The sequence below is a fragment of the Bufo gargarizans genome, chromosome 4 (genome assembly GCF_014858855.1).
Source record: "Bufo gargarizans isolate SCDJY-AF-19 chromosome 4, ASM1485885v1, whole genome shotgun sequence".
Lineage (NCBI taxonomy): Eukaryota > Metazoa > Chordata > Amphibia > Anura > Bufonidae > Bufo > Bufo gargarizans.
The window spans coordinates 9,890,279-9,907,647 of NC_058083.1; the positions used below are offsets into that span (position 1 = coordinate 9,890,279).

Genomic DNA, 17,369 nt, shown 5'->3' on the forward strand with positions numbered 1-17,369 from the left:
ATCCGAAGATCCGTCTGCATAAAAGCTTTTTCTGATCTAAGTTTTCACTTCGTGAAAACTCATTTCCGACAGTATATTCTAACACAGAAGCGTTCCCATGGTGATGGGGACGCTTCTAGTTAGAATACACTGCAAACTTGGTACAAGACTGCCCCCTGCTGCCTGGCACCACCCGATCTCTTACAGGGGGATATGATAGCACAATTAACCTCTTCAGGTGCGGCACCTCAAGGGGTTAATTGTACTATCATATTCTCCTGTAAGAGATCAGGGCTGCCAGGCAGCAGGGGGCAGACCCCCCCCTCCCCAGTTTGAATATCGTTGGTGGCACAGTGTGTGCCCATCGCCCCCCCCCTTCCTCCCTCTATAGTTAAAAATCGTTGGTGGCACAGTGTGTGCCCATCGCTCCCCCCCTTCCTCCCTCTATAGTTAAAAATCGTTGGTGGCACAGTGTGTGCCCATGGCCCCCCCCCCTTCCTCCCTCTATAGTTAAAAATCGTTGGTGGCACAGTGTGTGCCCATCGCCCCCCCCCCTTCCTCCCTCTATAGTTAAAAATCATACTTACCTGCTTGCTGCTGCGATGTCTGTGACCGGCCGGGAGCTCCTCCTACTGGTAAGTGACAGTTCTTTAGCAATGCGCCGCACAGACCTTTCACTTACCAGTAGGTGGAGCTCCCGGCCGGTCACAGACATCGCAGCAGCAGGCAGGTAAGTATGAATCTTCTACAATTGTACTATTGCTAAGTAACCATGGCAACCAGGGATGCAGTAGCTTCCTGGTTGCCATGGTTACCGATCGGAGCCCCAGCGATTAAACTGGGACTCCGATCGGAACTCCGCTGCCACCAATGATGGGGGGGGGGGGAAGATGGAGGGGGGCGATGGTGGGCGCACACTGTGCCACCAACGATTTTTAACTATAGAGGGAGGAAGGGGGGGGGGCGATGGGCACACACTGTGCCACCAACGATATTCAAACTGGGGAGGGGGGGGTCTGCCCCCTGCTGCCTGGCAGCCCTGATCTCTTACAGGAGAATATGATAGTACAATTAACCCCTTGAGGTGCCGCACCTGAAGAGGTTAATTGTGCTATCATATCCCCCTGTAAGAGATCGGGTGGTGCCAGGCAGCAGGGGGCAGTCTTGTACCAAGTTTGCAGTGTATTCTAACCTGAATCGTCCCCATCACCATGGGAACGCCTCTGTGTTAGAATATACTGTCGGAAATGAGTTTCACGAAGTAGCTCATATCCGACAGTATATTCTAACGTAGAGGCGTTCCCATGGTGATGGGGACGCTTCAAGTTATGTTCGGGTGTCCGCCTGGCCGTGCGGAGGCAAGCGGATCCGTCCAGACTTATAATGTAAGTCAATGGGGACGGATCCGTTTGAAGATGACACACTGTGGCTCAATTTTCAAACGGATCCGTCCCCCATTGACTTTCAATGTAAAGTCTGGACGGATCCGTCTGAGGCTACTTTCACACTTTGTTTTAACAATATAATGCAGACGGATCCGCTCTGAACGGAGCCACCGTCTGCATTATGAACACAAGTGTGAAAGTAAAGGGACTCCTGACTTTACATTGAAAGTTAATGGGGACGGATCCGTTTGCAATTGCACCATATTGTGTCAACTTCAAACGGATCCGTCCCCATTGACTTGCATTGTAATTCAGGACGGATCCGTTTGGCTCCGCACGGCCAGGCGGACGCCAAAACGACTTTTTTTTTTCATGTCCGTGGATCCTCCAAAAATCAAGGAAGACCCACGGACGAAAAAACGGTCACGGATCACGGACCCACGGACCCCGTTTTTGCGGACCGTGAAAAAAAACGGTCGTGTGCATGAGGCCTCAATGTGCACGTCATGTTATCCATGTTTTTGTACATCTTGATTGCTTTGTCTAAAATCCATTGCACTGGAGTCCTCTTGTGAAAATTGTGCCTCTGTCTAATTTCTTTCGGACCCAGCTGTATGTACAGTGGCGTAACTACAAGTGTAGGACCCCACAGCAAATTTTTGAATGCGGTCCTTCAATCTCAGTAACTTCTTCGCAACCCCCATTCCTGTGGCTAGTTAAAGAGGACCTTTTCACCAGGATACATGTATTGAAATAGTTATATTACTTTACAGTACGGCCCCCAGTGATGTCTTTGTTTTGGCGCCTCATATGCTAATGAGGCGATTCGGTTCAACTAGGCAGGGACTTGAATTTGTCCTGGGCGCGGTTGTCTTCTCCCTGGCTGCGAGCGCATCCAATCAGCGTCCCGCTCTTAGCCAGGGAGAAGGAGCTCAAGTTCTCGCGAGATTCGTGAGAACTTAATCTTTTACACATCCCGAGCCATGCGCCATCTTGGAGTCCCCGGCGGAGAGCATCACAGCGGCGGCGGCAGCGTCCTGTGGGTAAGTATGAAAAACAACCCTAGAAAACGAGCAACTTGTTCAACCTTTACTAATACTCCCCCTAGGCAAACGAGCATGATTTTAGTTTTACAAATTTACCTCCCACCACCCTCTAAGGGACTCCAAGATGGCGCACGGCTCGGGATGTGTAAAAGCTCAAGTTCTCGCGAATCTCGCGAGAACTTGAGCTCTTTCTCCCTGGCTCAGAGCGGGGCGCTCTGATTGGATGCGCTCGCAGCCTGGGAGAAGATAACCGCGCCCAGGACAAATTCAAGTCCCCGCCTAGTTGAACCGAATCGCCTTTATTAGCATATGAGGCGCCAAAACAAACAGGGACCACAGCGGAGGAAAGGGGGGGTCCTTTGAAAAAAAAAAAAGCGGAAAGACATCACTGGGGGCTGGACTGTAAGGTAATATAACTATTTCAATACATGTATCCTGGTGAAAGGTCCTCTTTAAGATCGCTCTCTCAGATCAGGCCCAGCAGCTACTCCATCCGTTTATAACTGTATATACTGTCATTGTATAATACTGTTCAAAGGGCCCTGACGATAACCTCTTTTAGTCCTCCTCCTGGGTTCGGGCTCCGTAGCAGCCACTTCCCCTACTCCGCGATAGCTACGCCTCTGTGTATGTATATGTATGTACAGTATATATTTGTGTATATAGTAGATTGCCTTGATCAATAGTGTTTCCGTTAATTCCTGTAAATACTGATCAGAAACTGTATTTTTTTGTTTTTTTTAGCTGAAATAAAAATTTGTTTTAAGTATTATCATGGCATCAGTGGATCTTTGAGAGCGACGACACCTTGTATCACTGTGAAAAATCCAGCTGTACAGGTAAGTTTATCATGTTTAAGTTGTACAGTGTCTGAGTAGCAAGGTGTTTTAATGGTTCTTACACCTTTTATTCCATGTAATGTAGTTATTTAATGGTACCTGGCCGCGTTCCTGAGGTCTGAAGTAACTGTACATGCGTACTGAACACTGAAGACCTTTAGGAGAGGCCAGGAGGCTAGAAAACATCGATGTAACAGAGGTTAGCACCAAAAACATCATCAGGGTAAGGCCGAATGCACACGGCCGTGAGCGGTCCGTGGTAACACGGCCTGGATTCCTGCTGAGAGCAGGAACGCACGGCGTCATTTGTTGCTATGACACTGTGCGCTTCATGCCGCCGCTGCACTACAGTAATACACTGGTATGATCTATTCGAGTGTATTACTGTAGTGCAGCGGCGGCATGAAGCGCACGGTGTCATAGCAACAATGATGCCGTGCGCTCCTGCTCTGAGCAGGAATCCAGGCCGTGTTACCACGGACCGCTCACGGCCGTGAAACACGGGCGTGTGCATTCGGCCTAAGATGTGTCTTGCTACCACCATCGCTGAGTGCTTCCATGGTGTTTCTGTCTGTGCTTCTGTACCGCAAAAAAATGGATCACGAAGCGATTCGAGTTGAATGGGTCTCAATCCGTCCCGGCCGTCGCACGGACGTTGCCCGTGCATTGGGGACCGCAAATTGCAGTCCCCAATGCATGGAACGGCCGTGTGCATGAGGCCGAAGTCTATTTTTTCCTGGATCTGTGAATTCATGGTAATACAGTGTCATGGCCTACCATGTACCAAACTTCACAAAATGATTCTGTTCAATGTTCCGAGATGTCTGCATGGTATTTACTATTTTTTATACGTTGCCTGGGGGGTATAACTCACACAGAAAAATGACAGTTTTTTTTATTGAGTTGTATCCATCTGGATAACAACTTCTTAAAGCTCCATCAATCAGCTGATCACCATGGGTCTATCTTCTCTAATCCCTGGAGACCAGCTGTTGTATCTCTGTGGCTACTGCTGGAAAATGTACTATAACCTGCTATACTGTCGAAATAAGTTTAACACATGGCGGCAATGAGTCTTCCAGAGAGCTCATAGAAAGGGTTCCTGATATGTTATTCTCTTTAGGCCTCATGCACATGACCGTTGTTTAATTCCGTGTCCGTTGTTCCGTTTTTCGTGATTTTCTGCGGACCCATTGACTTTTCAAAGGGTCCGTTGAAAACTCGGCTAATGCACCGTTTGTCTACCGCGTCCGTGATCCGTGGTTTCAGTCCATCAAAAAAAAATAACCTGTCCTATTTTTTTCACGGAAAACGGTTCGGGGACCCATTCAAGTCAATGGGTCCGTTAAACGCAGAGGCATACAAGATTGTCATCTGCGCGTCCGCGTCCGTTTTTTCCTATCATTTGCATGGCAAACTTGACTTAGACTTTTTTTTTACTTTCCTTCATGTCTGGTGATCCTCCAAAAAAAAAGGAAGACACATGGAAACAAAAACGGAAACGGATCACAGAAGAACGGAACCCCGTTTTGCGGACCGATAAAAACAACTGTGTGCATGAGGCCTTAATCTGTTAATGTGTTCAATATTACACCATGGACCCATGTTACACATTTATGGCATCTACAGGATACACCAAAAATGACAGATGCTGATTCTACCTCCTGACTCAGTCCAATGGTGGAGACTATGCAAACGGCCAGGCGTGTTATGCTACACCTTTTCCTTAAATCCCATACAAATCACTGGGACTTAAGGAAAAAGCATAGCACAGCCTCCTCCGGTGGATATGCCTTACTGTACATGTCTGAGAGACTTCTCTAAAAATGTTCTCCTTAAACACTAACAGACTAATGTCAAATTTGTTAATAGGACACTAAGGCCTCATGCACACGACAGTGAACAAAAAAACGTCCGTTAAAAACAGACACACTGTCAGTTTTTCATAGCTATTTTGCATCAGTGTGTGCATCCATTTTCTGGCCGTGTGTCCATTTTTAATGTCCGTTTTGCATCCGTTTTTCATGTCCGTTAAAAACAGACATGAAAAATTGATGAATTTGATTGGCAGTTATTTGTAGACCCACCTTCCTGAGAACACCCTCCTGCCCCCAGCTTTAATAATGCCCCCATGTAGTCCCCCAGCTAAGTAAATGTCCCCCACAGTGTATATCATTTTTTTTAACCGCCCCTAGCTTTAATAATGCCCCCAATGTAGGGCCCCATCTTAAATAATGTCCCCCATAGTGTATTTTATTTTATTTATTTTTTAGGGCCCCCAGCTTTATAATGTCCCCCATGGTTTATACAATGTCCCCATAGTGTCCCGCAGCCGGAAAAAAAAAACAACAAACCCTCACCTTATCCACTTGCTCGCGCTGCAGCAGTCTTCTCTCTTCACAGAACGGGACCTGCCGAAGGTGCGCGATGATGTCACTGCACACTCCCACGTGGTTACGTTACCACGCAGATCGCAGGTCCTTCGGCAGGTCCTGCTCAATGAAGAGAGAAGAGACTGCCGCACCACGAGCAAGTGGATGAGGTGATTTATTTATTTTTAACCCCTAAATGGCCTGTGTACCTGTTTTTAACAGCCGTGCACTCCTGTCAATTGGCCGTTAAAAACAGTCCCATTGATTTCAATGGGGTCCGCCCGGCCGTGAAAACGGCCAAAGAAAGGACATGTCCTATTTTTGGTCGGACGCTATTCACTGGCCGTTAAAAGAACGGCCATGTGAATAGCCCCATAGACTTTCACTGGTGCTAAAAATGCCCGTGTGACGGCCGTTACTTACACGGCCGTCACACGGCCATTTTTCACTATCGTGTGAATGTAGCCTAAATCCTGAAAACAAGAAAAGGCGTGGATGTTGCAGAGAGAGCAGAGCCTCTAGGTGTAACGGCAACATCTCGGTTGCTCCTAGAGGCTCATTTGCATATAATAAAACTTTAAAAATGTTCTCAGCAAAGCGGGCACATATGAACCTGGGACCAACACGGATGTCTTCAGCCAGTGCCATAGGTACAAATCTGCTGACAGATGCCCTTTAATGATAAGGCACTTTTTCGTGATTTAGCACATGGTCCTTAAAGGGATTCTGTCACCTCCCCTCAGCCAAAAAACGATTTAAAAGCAGCCATGCAGCACAGCTTACCTGGATTAGGCTGTGCTCTTTTATCTTGAAATCCGTCCAGCAGTTACTTCAAAAAACGACTTTGATCGATATGTAAATGTGTCCTGAAGGTGCCCAGAGGGGCGTTTTTTTCTTCTGAGAGAGCCCAGTACCGCCCCTCTTTCAGTGCCCAGCCCGCCTTCCTTGTATTTTCTAACCGCCGCCCCCAGCCTGCCACAGCCTCCCCTCCCTCTCCTCCCCCTCCCTCACGCCGAACGAAGTCTCGCACAGGCGCAGTACCCACTGAGGGCTGCGCCTGTGCGATCATCAGGAGACTGAGGGCGGCAGCTTCATCTTCGTCACTGGGCATGCGCCGAGCCCAGTGACGTCCGATGCTCGCTCTTCCCTCAGTCAGCAGGGAAGAGCGAGCATCGGACGTCACTGGGCTCGGCGCATGCCCAGTGACTAAGATGAAGCTGCCGCCCTCAGTCTCCTGATGATCGCACAGGCGCAGCCCTCAGTGGGTACTGCGCCTGTGCGAGAGTTCGTTCGGCGTGAGGGAGGGGGAGGAGAGGGAGGGGAGGCTGTGGCAGGCTGGAGGCGGCGGTTGGAAAATACAAGGAAGGCGGGCTGGGCACTGAAAGAGGGGCGGTACTGGGCTCACTAGGAAGAAAAAAACGCCCCTCTGGGCACCTTCAGGACGCATTTCCTCATTGATCAAAGTCGTTTTTTGAAGTAACTGCTGGACGGATTTCAAGATAAAAGAGCACAGCCTAATCCAGGTAAGCTGTGCTGCATGGCTGCTTTTAAATCGTTTTTTGGCTGAGGGGAGGTGACAGAATCCCTTTAAGCAGCCCCAACTTTATTATTATTTAATATATATTTATTAATAATTTTTTTAGATGACACTAGGGCTTTTTTTAATAAAAAATGTTAACATTTTTTTTTTCCTTTTTGTAGGTTTTATTTGGGAAAAACTGCATTTTTTTTTAAAAGTGTTCCCTGTTTATTGTGTTGGTCATTTTGATATAATATGTATAGTTTCGTGTGAACTGGGTGACTATGGCGACAGTTTTGGTTGGAGTGGGCACCCTGAAGTTGGTATTATACGACTGCACAATCCCTTTAAGTAACAAACTACTCTGTGTCTTTAAGTTTAATTACCGTAATGCATATTCACCATAAATCCCTACCAAATGTGGGACCTATCTCAGAGACCTCCACCTAGAGGGAGAATGGCCAGTTTACGCCCCCTCTATATTCAGTGGACAGATGTTTTACTATGTTATTATTTAGTACGCATCATGTCTCATGCCACGTTTAATGCTTCCTCTCTCTGTAGATGGGTGCAGATGGTATGGATGGATTTTCTGCTTCTCAGCAAAGCCGAAAGCTTGCAAGCATCACTTTGTCAGGTACTGGTATTAACTGCTTATATAGCGTAAAATCTTAGAGCCTTGTAGAAATGTCTTTAAATGTTTTGTTAAAAAGTTCTGATGCAGAAATTTAAGTTAATAAAACAATTTCCACGCCAGCTGTGTTCACATCTGTTTCCATGTGCGCATGTTAAATAAAAACTTTAAATGACTTACCGTATATTTCTGCATATTGTTGTTGTTGTGGCATATCTTTATGATAAATTTCCCCCAAGGATTTTTATATAGCTGAATTTGTTACTGGTTTAACCGATTAATCACTGTAACCAAAAACAACTTTGGACCATGTAAAGGAGAATATTTCCAAAACAGATACATTTTTGGCAAAATACACAAATATAAGCATGCATAAAAAAAAACACACATATCGTGACAATTAGAGATAGCAAAGTTATCACAGTGCCCCCATAAGGGTTCTTGCATATGAATTTTCTCTGCCATTTTTGGGGGAGGGGATCTGTAAAAACACCGGACTAGGCGCTGGCATTTTTATTTTTTGGACAGCTATGTTTTTAGCTGCCGTGTTTTGGCTTTTGGTTTTTTTGCTACCTTGTCTTACCAATAGCATTATTTTCATTGCATGTTCCCCTATAGTGTGGGAGATGTCAAAACACCTGATGCTGTATTTTTTTTAAAAGAAGCCAGATAGACGAAAAAGCCACCAAATTTACAAAAACGCCAATAGCAAAAATAAAAATGTTTGTGTGGCCTAAGCTTCATATTTGTCATAGACCTTCAGCTAACATCTGGAGCCGGCAAAAATGCACCTTCAAACGGAGATGGTAAAAACACTGCTAAAAATGAAAAAGTTCTGAAAAAAATCTATGGGTAAAAGACAGGGTAGCACAGCACTACAATATCGATGATCAACTCCCAAAATAAGTCATCAGTATCCGATTGGTGAGGCTCCAACTCCCCGAAACCCCTGCTTCAGCTGCAGAATTCCCTGCGCATTGTCTTGCCTTTAGAGGCAGAGCAGTGTAATTACAACTTTAAATAATCAGCAGGGGTACCGGGAGTCAGACCCCCCATCTATTGGATATTGATGACCTATCTTGAGAATATTATTATCTTGCAAATAGGTCATCAGTATTGTAGCGCTGGACAGCCCCTTTAAGGGCTTGTGCACACGACCGTTGCCAGTATTGCGGAGCGCAAACAGCATTCACTTGAATGGGTCCGCAGTCCGGAAGTGTGGCGCGGAACGGAGGCACAGAACCCCCACGGTGGATTTTCTGTCTGTGCCAACACACCGCAAAAAAGTAGTGCATGCACAACTTTTTTTGCAGTGCGGACAGTCGGATGCCGATCAGGGACCCCATTCAAGTAAATGGGTCCTGCATCCACATACGGTAGCCCTACGGTCGGTGCCCGTGCATTGCAGACTGCAATTTGCGGTCGCCCGGTCGGCACACGTTTCTGTGCATGAGCCCTAAGGCTATCCCTATGCTGGATACAGTTGATTCAGGAGTGAAGCTTCAGCAGCTCTATCATCTTGATGTATTCAGTGCTGTATTTAATCCCTCACATCTGTTTGTCCTTGAAGCAGCTGTCTCCACTGTGTTTTGTTTTTTGCTTGACCTTGTTTTCCGGGAAATTCAGTTTGGTTGGGTCCTTGGCAGTCCTGGATTAACTTAATTGAAATTACAGTGTGATTGGATTGACCTGATATATCACCTGCAACCCATGCAATACAGTATAAATCCACATTTCCTTTTTTTTTAAATCTAATTTGCAGTAGGGAAAAATACTGTACATTTATTATTGCTATGAAGTCTGAGCACCATAAGAAAAAAAGTAAGAAAAAGAAAAGTGATCAGAAGGGCAGATTTACTCTAAAATGTTACCAATTACCTGCAAACAGCCTTTCACACATTCTGTCCTCGACATAGAAATAAAAAGTTATGGTTTCAGAATATGGCAACACAAATAAAACTTTTTTTTTTTTTTAAAGAAAATCTATTTTTTGTCTGCAAAAGTAGTAAATTTGAAATAATTTAACCCTTTGAGTCCCTGAATTTTTTTTAAATTTTTTTTTTTGGCTTTTGCCTCTTAGTTTTTCACACCCTGCCTTCCTAGAGCCATTTTCATGCTTTTTCTCCATTTTGCAGTTCGCTGTATGGGATAAATATTTTTATGTTTTAATAGTTCGGGTGGTTTCGGAAGTGGCGATGATGTTTTTTTTTTTTTATTATTATTTTGGTTTTAATTTTAGATAAAAGGGGTGATTTGCATTTGTTATTTTTTTAACACTTTGTTAAAGGGTGCTTGAAAATGCTATCATCAGATCGTTTCTCATAGACGCCAATGAATTAGCACTGGAGTCTATGAGAAATTTGCTGTGTTCCAGTCAGTGGCGTAAGCTAGAAATGACTGGGCCCCACAGCAAATTTTTGAATGGGGCCCCCCTCCCCCAGTAATTTTTTCACAACCCCTTCCTTTCATGCCGCCCCCATTCCTGTGGCTAGTAAAGATCACTCTTAGACCAGGCCTGGCAGCTGTTCCATCCGTTTACTACACTGTCTATACTGTCACTGTATATAATTTCATTGTGTAATGCTGTTTTAGTCCTTCTCCTCCTAGATGTGCCCCTTTTGGGTCAGGGCCCCAAAGCAGCTGCTTCTCCTATAGCTGCGGCCCTGGTTCCAGGGTCTCCATAGTTTTGGCAGCCTCAGAGAATGCAGAGAAAGAACAGTTTCCCCAGTCACCACTAGGGGGAGCAGTTTCAGCTCCAGAATTGCTGCGCTTCTGAGTTTTCAGCCTTTGGCTGCCATGGTAACATTTGTCCACCGAATCTAAAAGGTTAAATGTCTTATCTGAGTTATCACTCATTGCATGCATTAGCCCTGGGCCTGTTTGAAACAGCAGAAACCTGTCGGCTATGGCACTTAATGCATTATTTAAAGAGACAACCAGTCATATAAGGGTTTAAGGAGTTGCACCACCTCAGTCACTGGTCAGATATGTGCGAGTCCCACCTGAATCTCTAGAACAGGGCCCTCAAAGTCAACGTGGGTGCGCTGTGCAAGCACAGTCACCCTCCATTCACTTCTATGGAAGAGCAGAAAATAGCCGAGCACCAGCTTGGCTATTTCCGGAACTCCTGTAGAGGTGAATAGAGAGGTGGACGCGCTTGCGCTGTTCACTCTCCATTAATTTCTATGGGAGTTCTGGAAATAGCCATTGAAGTGAAATGAGAGCACGCCACACATGTGCAGCAGTGATGGCCAGTTCGCAGTGTTCGCCAACGAACACATGCGGGCTGCCATCTTAACTCACCCGTCCAGCGATGCACAGGTAAGTCCTTACCTGTGCCTGCGCCACGAGCCGGTCTGAAACAAATGCGGTCACCGGGAGCAGGCAATTCGGAGAACAGCCGCCGGGGGCCCCTCATTGGGCTGTTCTCGGAACTGCCTGCTCCCGGTGACCGCATTTGTTTCAGACCGGCTCACGGCGCAGGCACAGGTAAGGGCTTACCTGTGCATCGCTGGACGGGTGAGTTAAGATGGCAGCCCGCATGTGTTCATTGGCGAACACTGCGAACTGGCCATCACTGATGTGCAGTGCGCTCTTGTTCACTTTTGGGCCCCCATCATAGAGATAGGTGCGGGCCTCATCTATGTTTCATTAGCATGCCGCACAGACCTGCACCCTCTTTGCCATGTCACGGTCATATGCCGGCTGTGCTTCATCTGACAGCACCCTCCAGGTACGGCACAGCTGGCCGCATGCTCCCATGCCTACCCACCCATCTATGTTTCTATGTAACATAGCAGAGCTAGGTTTATAAAGCTGAAAGCACACATAGGTGTTTTATGTGGTTTTTCTGCACTTCTGTCGTTTTAATGGGTTTTTTTTGCAGTAAAAATGCCAGCTCCAAATGTTAGCTGAAAGTCTATGGGATAAAATGAAACGCAGGATAGATGTTTTTTTTTTTTTTTGCCTAATAGCATTTTTTGTAATTGGTGACATTTCTTTCTCTCTGGCATTTTTTAATGCAGCATAATTAAATGTAGCTGTTTTATTCGGGTGTTTTTTCATCCCGTTTTCTATAGGAGACACAAACACCTGAACAAAAAATGACATCTACACATTTATATTGCAACAATGCCTTTCTGCTTTCACATCTGCGTTTTTAATTCAGGTTTTGACATCCGGCAGAGGATCTCAAAACCTGAATTAAAAGGATCCATTCCATTTAATACATCCTAATGGCTCAGTTTTGGCCGGATCCGGTTGTATTAAAGCTACTTTCATGCTTGCGGTAGCTTTCTCCTGCAGGCTGTTCCGGCTAGGGAACAGCCTGCCGCATCTCTGCTAACGCTATCCCACCGTGCCGCCGGAAGTCCGCTCTGGCCCTGTTCACTATAATGGGGGCATGCCGAGAGGCTGCCGAACAAAAACGACTGCATGCTGCGGTTAATGGGGCCGGAGCAGACTTCCGGCGGCACGGTGCACTAGTGGTAGCATGGATCCGGCAGGCTGTTCCCCCTCCGAAACAGCCTGCCGGAGAAGGCTGTCGCTAGTATGAAAGTAGTTTTAGGCTACTTTTACACTAGCATTTTAGTTTTCCGGTATTTAGATCCGTCATAGAGTCTCAATACCGGAAAAAAAATGCTTCAGTTTTGTTTCCATTCATTGTCAATAGGGACAAAACTGAACAGAACAGAATGCTCCAAAATGCATTCCGTTGCCATATCGGAGAGCAAACCTCAACATGTAGTTTGCTTTCCGTTCTGGAATGCGGAACAAGACATGACCCCCAATAGAAAACAGATCTGTCCTCCATTGACTTTCAATGGAGCTCATGACTGATCCTTGTTGGCTATGTTAAAGATAATACAACCGGATCCATTCATAACGGAGGCAGACTGTTGTATTATCGGTAATGGAGGCATTTTTGCCGAACCCTGACTGATCCAGCAAAAACGCTAGTGTGAAAGCAGCCTTAGTCAATGGGCGCCTGATCCTTTTTTTTTTTTTTCTGTAAGGGTACTACAGAACACTAGCGTTATTCTTTTCCGGTATTGAAATCCGGTAAAGGGTCTCAATACCAGAAAAAAAACTCATCAGATTTGTCCTAATGCATTCTGAATGGAAAGAAATCAGTTCAGTATGCGTCAGGATGTCTTCCATTCCATCCCTTGTACGTTATTTGACTGGACAAAATCCCGGAACACTACCGCACTTGCCGTTTCTGACATTAATTTCCATAGAGATGTATTAATACCAAGTGTTCCAGAAATTGCTGCATTGCCCTATCCGTTTGTCCGGTCTGCACATGCGCCAGGACATAGGAAGAGCTATTTTTGCCTTTGATCTTTGAAAAAAATAAAATACCGGATCCGTTATTCCGGATGTCCAAAAGAGAGAGAGCAGAAATCCAGCTTTCAATACTGACGTGGCAGCTTTTATTGAGAGAGTGCATTAAAAACCAAAATGGAGGTCCATGTCTACGCGTTTCGGAACATGAAATACTGATCCTTACTCATGACAAGAATGAACTACACAGGCTTGGATTTATATAGTGACCAGCTGAAAAAATCAGGTGACCACAATCAAGCATACAATTCAAAAACTGGGGGCACATCCAGAAATAGAAAAAGAGTGCCGGCTCACGGTATATAATAGACAATATGGCAAAAATGAAGAAAAAGAATACCGAAACAGGAGCCGCACATCTAAAATGTATCAAATTTATTCAAGAAGACAGACACAACACAAAAAAAGTTAAAAATCGTTGTATACAACAGATCAAGGCCATGTGAACCATATATCAGCACATGCCACCCTGTTTCGGTATTCTTTTTCTTCTTTTTTGCCACAATCAACCATAGCCACACCTTCTTACAAGATAAAATACGTACTGTTCTTATGTTTCAATGTTGCAATAAAAAAACTACCTTAAAAACATTACAAAAAGAGTCAATAGTCAAGAATCAAATCATGTCTGTGATTTAATCCCTTTGGAATGTATGAACCCATATGTATAAACCCCTCATGCATTCCAAAGGGATGAAATCGGAGACTCTTCCAATCAGAGCGCGTCTGTCAACAACTGATTGTTTTCAGAGCGTTCTGCTTTGCAAGAATTGGAAAAGCTGCCTGACATCGTAATTAAACAGGCCGATAAAGGGGGGCCGTGGTGGTCCTGGACAAGCTCATATACAAGTCCCAAAATCTCACTATGCTTGAGGACACCTATCTTGAGCTTGCCCACGACCCTCTATCAACGGGATCTTCTTTCACTTTTTTCCCTTGGTCTACAGGGAGGGTTCATGGATTAGAAGCAAGGAGATTTTATCCATGTTCCCCATCCTGTCATCCCCATTTTTCATTCCCTACCTAAGATTCATAAGGATGGTTCCCCCCCCCCCTTCCCCTCCATCAGCTCTTTTTCTGAGAAACTATCTGCTTGGGTTGATAGTATTTTACAACCTCTGGTCCAAACTATTCCTGGCTTCCTGTGTGATACCACATCTGTTTTACAGGCTTTTCGTGACTTTACCTGAAAGCCGGAATTTATTTGGATCACAGCTGATGTCACTTCACTTTATACTGTGATTCCGCATGATTTAGCCATTACCTCCCTCAAATGGTTTCTCAGCATCTATTCAGATTACTCTGTCATGTTTAAAGAATATATTTGTCAAGTTGTCCTTTTCTTGTTAAAACATAATGTTTAATGTTTATGTTCAATCACCGTTTTTTTTCTGCAACTTACCGGCGTCTCGATGGGAGCTAAATTATCACCATCTATGGCCAACATTTATATGGTTTGGTGGGAGCATCGTTATCTATTTTCATCTAGCAACGCGTAAGTGTGGTACGGCCGTTATATCGACGATCTGTTGTTTGTATAGTTGGGCGGCCGTGCAACTCTTCGGGGGCTACCTTAATAACAATACATGCAACCTTAATTTTATTCTTAGTGACTATGCTTCCACCATTTCATTTCTTGACCTCTTACTTACAGGAGTGGTAGAAAATTCTACTGTAGTTACTCGCATCTTTCGGAAGGAGACGGCGTCCAACACAACACTCCTTGCGACATCCTGTCATCCCCGCCATGTTATCCAAAACATACCTAAAGGCCAGTTTATTCGAGCAAGACTCAATTGCTCTAGTGATGCAGCCTGCCGCAGGGAAATGGATTTAATTGGGAAATGGATTTAATTGCTAGCCGTCTCTCTGATCGCAGATTCTCTGGCCATGTATTAAATTCAGCCAGAGAGTATGCCCTTAGCAAATCCCGGTCTGACTTAATTTTTCCTGCTAATACCAGCCTGGAATATCCACGTATCTGCCAGATAGTTAGGAAGCACCTATCTGTTCTCAGTTATGATGAACAGTGGACGGGCATTGCCAGTGCAGGTATTAAATGTGTAGCTCTTCGAGCACCTACTTTGACACAGAAAGTGAGTCCCTCACTGTTCTCAGACATAGAACGGATTCAACCTACTTGGTTAAGACATAGGGGTAATTTTAAATGTGGCCATCGAGTGTGCACTTGTTGCAAAGTAATCCAAATTGGGTGTCACATTCTCTCCATTGCTAACCAACAATCCTTTGAATTAAAACAATACATCAATTGTAATACTAATTTCGTGGTCTACTGTACCACATGCTCCCTGTGCCACCTCCAATATGTGGGTTGTACCACCAACAGCCTTAAGGTTAGAATCTGTAGGCACATTTCGGATATTCCGCATGCTAGAGCTAGTTCACATAAGCGGCTGTTCATAGGGGAGATGTCACAGGGATGCAGGTAAAGGGAATCGAAAGCGTTAATCCTCCAGTTCGAGGAGGTGATCATAGAAGGAAATAGTTAATAAGTGAATCCTTTTGGATTTTTCATATGGGTTCATGCATTCCAAAGGGATTAAATCGCAGACATGATTTGATTCTTCACTATTGACTCTTTTTGTAAACATTAGGTATTTTATCTTGTAAGAAGGTGTGGCTATGGTTGATTGCGGTCACCTGATTTTTTCAGCTGGTCACTATATAAATCCAAGCCTGTGTAGTCTATCCTTGTCATGAGTTAGGATCAGTATTTCATAAACCGAAATGCGTAGACATGACTTCCCTTTTGGTTTTTATTGCGCACACTCAATAAAAGCTGCCACTTTTGTATTGGAAGCTGGATTTCTGCTCTTTCTTTTGCACATCGATTTCACACTATGTTCCCGGCGTGCTCCGTGCTTCCGCCATTATTCACAGCCAGGTGAGCGCACGTCCCTCTCTTTTTTGTTATACCGGATGAGACGGATCTGGTATATCACCTACTTACGTTTGTATTCCGTTGCCGGAACTGCCTGCTATATCCTCACAACGCTAGTGTGAAAGTACCCTAACAAAAAAAAAGCCCTGCAAGCCTCTGTATTGAACCAGGATTAAGAGGAGAGAACCATGGAGATGTGGCTCTTGCATCAGAGATTGTTTTTGTGCCAAATGGTGTCAATTAAAAATGTCTGCAAATTATTTGGGATAAGTGAGAGAGTACGGAGTGGAGGCTGGTGGTCACAGAGCATGCCTAGAAAACAACAAGGTCCCCTCCTATGCCATAAACCAATTTTTTTTTTTTATGCTTTGTAAATGCTGTTAAGAAAAGCTCAGGCAAGTTTGCTGCCCCCATAATCCTGTTCAGGAAATAAAATAAAAAAACATCTAAAATCAATAAATAAAAACAGATTTTAAAAAAATGATATGTGCTGCTATCTGATTTTAACTGGCAGATACAATTTTTGGTGACACATCTCCTTTAACAAAGAAGATACTGAAATCTGGGAGATGATACCAAAATTTGAAATGCGAGTTGCAAAGGTCATGAAGAAAACGTCTTTCCTTTTTTAAAACATTCCCCAACTCTGGGACCCTATGTTTCGGAAGACTGGTGGCCTAGTCTGCAAAATGTTGGTATCTACCATATTTCTGCTTTCTGTTCTCTTCCCTTATTTCTTTGCTCCTTTTCCCCACCCCTGAATCTCATATATATATATATATATATATTCTGTTTTGTGCAATGGCACAATTTAATGTGCTCATTTTGTATTTTCACTTCATCATGAACATTGTATGAAACTGTTGACCATATGTATGGGTTTCAATTACATACAGTAGCTCCTTTTACACTTACCAGTGAGGCTTATTTTAAGTCACAGAGACTCTATCCTGATCCATTGGACCTATATGAATGTCGCCGTATTGTCTACCCTTTACCATTGTTCTAAGATTTGTTTATGAAAATGCAATAAAGACATTAAAAAGTAGACTGAGTTATGCACTGTTCCATTTTAAGGATAGCCTGAGTTTGGTCTGGTCCACAGTAAAAGGTTTCCTGAAGAAAAGTCTGTGAATCTGAGGAACAATATTCATCCCTCCAGAAATAAAAACGGAGAATAGAAAAGCAAAGGACACACGGGTTGTTGGAGTAACCTAAAAGGAGGAAAAAGCAGGGACTTCCTCCATAATTCAAATTAGTCCAGTAAGGCATAGCGATTCTAGGAAAGTAAAGGGAAGACATGTATTATGTTTACAAGTAGGAAGAAATAATACCCGTGGACCACTG

At 44.5% G+C, this 17,369-nt stretch overlaps 1 protein-coding gene across 3 annotated transcripts in view; it reads left to right on the forward strand.

The window, feature by feature from the left end:
- Window positions 1-17,369, forward strand: part of HECW2 (HECT, C2 and WW domain containing E3 ubiquitin protein ligase 2) — a 215,896-nt gene that overhangs the window by 116,109 nt on the left and 82,418 nt on the right. For all 3 annotated transcript variants that reach the window (XM_044290314.1, XM_044290315.1, XM_044290317.1), the window contains 2 exons: window positions 3,155-3,249; window positions 7,705-7,777. In XM_044290314.1, coding sequence (XP_044146249.1) covers window positions 3,155-3,249; window positions 7,705-7,777 — 168 coding nt within the window. The remainder of the gene's footprint in view (window positions 1-3,154; window positions 3,250-7,704; window positions 7,778-17,369) is intronic.